The sequence below is a fragment of the Diachasma alloeum genome, unplaced genomic scaffold, assembly GCF_001412515.2.
Source record: "Diachasma alloeum isolate Michigan unplaced genomic scaffold, Dall2.0 Dall_scaffold_00255, whole genome shotgun sequence".
NCBI lineage: Eukaryota > Metazoa > Arthropoda > Insecta > Hymenoptera > Braconidae > Diachasma > Diachasma alloeum.
Genome location: NW_021680400.1, coordinates 173,620 through 179,763, shown reverse-complemented (window position 1 = coordinate 179,763; position 6,144 = coordinate 173,620). Strand labels below are relative to the sequence as shown.

Sequence of the window (6,144 nt, the reverse complement as noted above, 5' to 3'; positions counted from 1 at the left end):
GGGGGGGGGGTGTCGTTAATGGCACAGCTGATCGTTCCGGGGGAATCTCTGCATGCGCAAGTAGCTCCCCGAGCCAAAATTAGAAAAAAATTAATTAAAAAAATAAATATTAAGGTAATTAGATGACATAGCAACTCCTATACCTAGTTATATACTCTAATTACCAATATTAATTCCCAAACTCAAAATCAATGTTTTTGGCCTTCTCAAATGATTTCGAATTGATCTAAGCCAGTCCGATATTTGGTCATACATACCACCTGCTAACTATACGATATATAAATAAGTAATTAATTATAAACTATTAGTTCCTAAACTATAAAATTGCAATCCTAAACTATCCCAAATTATTCCGAAATGATAGGAATTGGTTTCATTTGGAAATTCATTAGGTGCCTGCTAATTATACGTCCGTCACCAACGCCGGGAGGTCTGTTTCCAATGTTTCCTTCCTCACCAACTTATGGTACAAATAAATGAAACATTATGCGATAATAGAGACCTCTCGAATATCAACAGCAGGCGTCAGCACTATATGACAACACGAACGCAAATCGGCTGTCACTTCAGTGAGATAGTGTTGTGCCAGAGACGACAGATGATTAGTTTTCGCTTTTGTTCTTAGTTCTTCGGTAGAGAAAAAGTATTAATAGTCCCTTTTTACTCCAAAATAATATTTTTCTACACACAATGGGTATTTTCTTCGCCAAGAAAAAACCTCCTAGTAGGATTACCGAACAAGATAAGGCAGTGCTGGTACGTGAACAACGTGATATACGAAACTCTAACCTACGGATATCTAATTCCATTAATTCTTGATTATTTACTATTAATTTGTTGCAGCAACTTAAACAAACGAGGGACAAAATCAAACAATATCAGAAGAGAATAGAGCAGAGTATCGAGAAGGATCGGGCAATTGCGAGGAAACTCATTAAAAATAACAGAAAAGAGTGAGAATTTTTTATTTATTTTTATATATCTACACGAGTTATTTGAATCCATGAATATTTAATTATCTCAGTAATGAAGGATGTTAAAGGAAAATATCAACAAATTTTTTGGTAGAGATTTGTCAATAAGAATTTTGGGGAAAATCTACAAGAAAAATTCCATATTTTTACCCAGACTGAAAATCATCAGTCGCTATCGATCATTCCTAACGTAGATAAAATATGTTTTTATGCTGTGTTGGGGAAAAAAGGAGTTTTTTTTTCCAACACTTTTCATAAATTTCGTGGTTACAGATTTGTTTTTCATCCTTTTTGTTACTCTTTTTGGCATATAAAATGAACAACTGCTAAACAGGCGATAAGGTGTTCATAGCATTTGACCACTCCACGAAATTTGAGTCTCCTGACGCTTAGGGTCACAATTTTGCTTCCGACATTTTTTATCATCAAATAACCAAACATGATAAACATGTCAAATCGGTGATTTTGTCTCCACAAAAAATGAGCGTCCTGACCCTTGAGGTCACAAATTTCTTTCAGAACTTTCTTATAATATCAATTAAACAAACATCATAAATTTGTCAAACTTGACATTTTGTCTCCACAACGTTTGACTCTCGTGACTATTGTGGCTAGAAATGTCTCTTCCGACTTCCGTGCAACATCAACCAAACAACCGTCATAAATATTTCATACAGGACGTTTCGTCACAATCAAGTTTGATGCTTGTGACCCTTGCGGTCACTGATGTCGCTTCCAATTTTTATGGTCCATCATATAACCAAAGATGATAAACATGTCAAATCGGTGATTCTGTCACCATCAAATTTGACCCTTGAGGGGACAAATTTCGCTCCCGATTTTTTGGTACCATCAAATGAACAAACATGATGAACAAGTCACAGCGGATATTTTGTCAATAAATTTTCACTATAAATTCCAAGATAATTAGAATTTAGAGACAAAAAATTCCGCACCGCCCAGTCGGGATTCGAACCGGGACCTCCCCCAACTAAGCTACCGGGAACTACGGAAATTCTCCCTCCAAATTTGCACGCGGGTTTTGGTGACGCTTGTGGTCACAAATCTGTTTTCCGACCTTTCCGTAGCTACAATTAATCAAACAAATGTCGTAAAAAAATCGCCAAACTGAAGATTTCATCTCAAAGTTTAATCCTTGTGACTCTTGGGGTCACAACTTCTCTTATAATCTTTTTCTAAAAACAAATCAGCAATCGAATGTCTTAAAAATGTCAAAATGTACCTTTTGTCTCCGCAAAGTTTAACTATCGTGTTCCTTGGGGCCACGGATTTTGTTCCCAGCGTTTTTATAGGATCAAACAAATAAACATTCTGAACACATCAAATTATACATTTCCGTACAACAAAATTCAATCACTCGAGTAATGATCAATACTATCCATCGACTCCACAGACGGGCCTTATTGCTCCTCCGGAAAAAGAAATTCCAGGAGCAAGTACTCACAAAGACTGATGGCCAACTAGAGAACATCGAGACAATGGTCCATGACTTGGAATTCGCTCAAGTCGAGGCTAAAGTAATCGACGGTTTGAAGACCGGTAATACAGCCCTGAAGAAGCTCCACGAGATTCTCTCAATCGAGGACATCGAGAGGGTGATGGATGACACGAAGGAGGGAATCGAGAAGCAAAAGGAATTGGATGACTTGTTGCTGGGAACATTGACTGAGGAGGACGAGGGCGAGGCTGAGGCTGAGCTCGATGCACTCCTGGCTGAGGAGACGAAGGAAATGCCTGAAGTTCCGGATGATATTCTACTGCCTGATGTACCTGATGATAAAATTGAAAAAGAGAAGAGTGAGGATTTTTCAATTTCTCCTTCATTCTTCAACTTTCGGAATTTAATCTTTTTTTATTTCAGAAGCCGCGAAGAAAGACCGGACAGAAGAACCCATTGCAGTAGAAGCCTGACTCAAACAATAACAAATATTTTGATGTGATGTAAATATTTGTACAGACTGGCATTTAAAAGTGACGAAAATACGAAATATCAGAGAATTGACAAAAATTAAACTGACAATAATTGATTTGATTCCCAATATTCCCTTGATCGGAATTAAGACAATCACAGTGAAAAATTCCCATGAAAATATAGGGGAAGTGGTGCCTGTACCGCTCACCTAAGGAATAACGATAATTTTCGCATTCCCAGTCATGATTTCGAATACAAATTACAGTTGCATTTTCGATCGCAAAGTAGATGAGAGAGCCACCAAGTGAGCTCTAAATTAACTGTTCTTGGGGGCCAACTAAGGAAATCCCTGGGAACGAACAAATGATAGGGGTTAATCAATGAGATCACTGGTTTCTCCGTGATCTCATTGGCTGGCCCCCAAGAGTAGTTAGTTTAGAGACCACTTGATGGCTCTCACATCCACATTGCGATCGCGAATTTCACGATTAGCATTCTTTGGCTGTTCAGTCTTGGATTCTTAATTCTTATTGCAATTCCGATAAATTGTCAAAAAATAAATATAGGAGCTGAATGAGCGCTACTGGCCGCATACAGCTATTACTACGGCTCAGTCTGATTCCTATATCGCTCAGGAGCTAACCTCTAGTCAATAGCTGTCAAAATAACGAAATCACCGATGTTTGATGATTCAATGAAACGAATGGAATTCAGATTTTACTTGATAACTTGAAATGCATAAAAACAAAAGGTAAATATATAGTATCCCTCCCCCCCCTCCGATTTCGTTCAAATTTACAGGGATGGTAGTATTCCCCGAGATTAGATAATCCCTGAAATATTACAAACAAAATGATATTGTGAACATGTTGAAATGGTACTTTAAGAATTTTTTCATATTTTTTTAGAGAATAATAATAGAATAGTACGGCTCTATTTCGTTTGAACATTTTATTCTCTTTCAGAACAAGTTATACGTTTGCATATTTATTCGTTATAACAATCGGAATGAGTCAGCAAACCTCTCCAACAGTGTATACGCTAGCTGCGTATCTCATAAAGAGCACTAGTAACGCCGCCTCAGCGGTGTCTCTTGGTAACTTTCGGGTGTTAATGACTAACTTCATAGCTTTATCTCTTGAATTTTGAATTCAAACTAAACCTTCAAACAGATAAGCAAGTTACATCATCCAAAGTAAAAACGACTGAAAAATGTCCATAATTTGATATGAATTTTGCTTGACTGATTCCATTCAATTCGAGTGTAATTATGACATTCAGTGACAAGTGAAAATTGAAAAAGAAATGTTTTAATCGTTTGTTTTTTCTGCCTATAAAATGTAATTTTCCGCCACGAGTGGTGCAATCGGCGGTAGGCAGCTAGCGTATTGACGGCTTATATATGGAATGTTTCAGTCATTTTTTATTTTTAATTCTTCTTTCACAATGTTCGTCAAAACTTCACGAGGAATAGTACATTATGACATCAGGTGATAATACTTTTATCGCCGTGTGGCATATAATATTTTATGTCATTGGGCCCAAAAACCACGATTCTAACCTAACTTTCGCTTGACCGAGCGAACGGAGGTTAGAATCGCCGTTTTTGGACCTAATGGCATGAAATCAATTTTTCACTGGTTCTTCTCGGATTTGTATCACTTCCTATGAGTTTTTTTGTTCACTAATAAAGTGTCCAATGATTCATGGGAGAGTTCAATACTTTTTACCGTAACGCACGAGATCGGCCGCACGTACTGCGCACGCGCTTTTGCATCTTTCACATAGTGGCGCTTTGGTTTCAGTCTTACGCTTACGTTCATTAGAGATTTTCGAGATATTTCGAGATCGATTTCCTGTCTCCTTTTTACGATAGGAATAGGAATAGGAACAATAGGCAATGAAGGATTTATTTGGTATCGTGAGGAATTATTTATTAATTTGACCTTCATTTTATCACCTCTATTTTGCGGCTAAGTCATTTACTTATATTTTGTTTTTAGATAATGCGAGAGTGGAATAGATGTGTAAGACACTGCGCATTACTATGTTGATACTTATGACGTTGTTGTATACATAAATGTTGACTCGATGTAGGAGGAGGGGGATCTCAATTAAAAACCCGTAAAAGGGAATAATAGTATATTTCAATACGAGTGCGTAAAGTGCTTTTTGACCCCTGGGAGGTGTGTAGCACTCTCCTCCGAAGGGTCAAAGAACACTTTTACCACGAGTGCCGAACCCTATTTTTCATCACAATGTGTGGAAAGTGGTTTTTTTACACTTTACGCACGAGCGATGAAAAAAATGTCATTATTACTATTTCTAAGCTTCAATTTCCAATGAAGCTAGAAGTTGATTTGAAAGTTCATAAGTTGCAGAGATATTGCGACTGGAAAATTGTTCTCCCTTGTCTCCTCAGTTTGCTTAACTGCGTATACTTTGGCTTTCGAATGGAAGCGTTGTAATCGTTCAACTTTAAGTTTCGGATTTTTTGTATTGTATCGACCGATGATGACCCAAAAAATCCGAAAATGCAATTTTTAGACCGTGTCCGTACGTATGTGTTTGTGTATGTATATGTGTGACAAAGGTTTTCTTCAATTGTTCGCTAATGAATCGATAGAATTGAATCAGTTCTGTTTCTCAAATGTAGGTATTGTTGAGCTCTATCCATCGACATTAATTAAAATTTAATTCATTCAATAATTTTTAAAATTTTTGAATTTTTCCAAAAATCGGTTGTTGTGAGATAACTAAAACAAGCAGGGGGCAGCGAGCATGTGACAGTGAACATCTCACTTGTTAATTTTTTTTTATACTTTCTTTCCCATCAATAAATTGATGGTGGACTTCTCCGAATGGTTTTTAGCGTGATAAAATTTGATTTTGCTAAGAATTTAAAGAAAACCTATGCCACCATAAAATCCGTGCGTGAAACAAGCACTTTGTGGGCACTAAACGGTTCCGGAAAGTGAACTTTTCAGGCAGGTATCACAAAAAATTGTTTTTTAATTGAAATCATTTGGGTAGTTTTCGAGATATTTTCAAAAAAAGGTTCATGAACAACAATTTCATCAAAACAACTGAGTCGATTGTGCTGAAATCAAGCTTTAGTCCTGATTAATACCTATAATCTGACAAACTCGAGATCTTTTCTGAATTTTTCTACGCCTTCAAACCTTTGATTCGTTAAACGTTGAACATCAGCTGGACACCCGTATAGACACACATAAT

At 36.9% G+C, this 6,144-nt stretch overlaps 1 protein-coding gene across 4 annotated transcripts in view; it reads left to right on the top strand.

Annotated features, from left to right (window-relative positions):
* The window catches only part of LOC107037538 (charged multivesicular body protein 6), a 14,535-nt gene extending 11,527 nt beyond the window's left edge, over nt 1-3,008 (top strand). For 2 of the 4 annotated variants that reach the window (XM_015256147.2, XM_015256148.2), the window contains 4 exons: nt 393-756; nt 844-953; nt 2,389-2,792; nt 2,857-3,008. In XM_015256147.2, the coding sequence (XP_015111633.1) occupies nt 691-756; nt 844-953; nt 2,389-2,792; nt 2,857-2,906 (630 nt within the window). In that variant the 5' untranslated portion in view covers nt 393-690 and the 3' untranslated portion in view covers nt 2,907-3,008. Of the gene's footprint in view, nt 1-392; nt 757-843; nt 954-2,388; nt 2,793-2,856 lie in introns of those variants that run through there. The other 2 variants (XR_003783043.1, XR_001460849.2) reach the window with 2 other exon arrangements.
* Nucleotides 3,009-6,144: the final 3,136 nt, after the last annotated feature.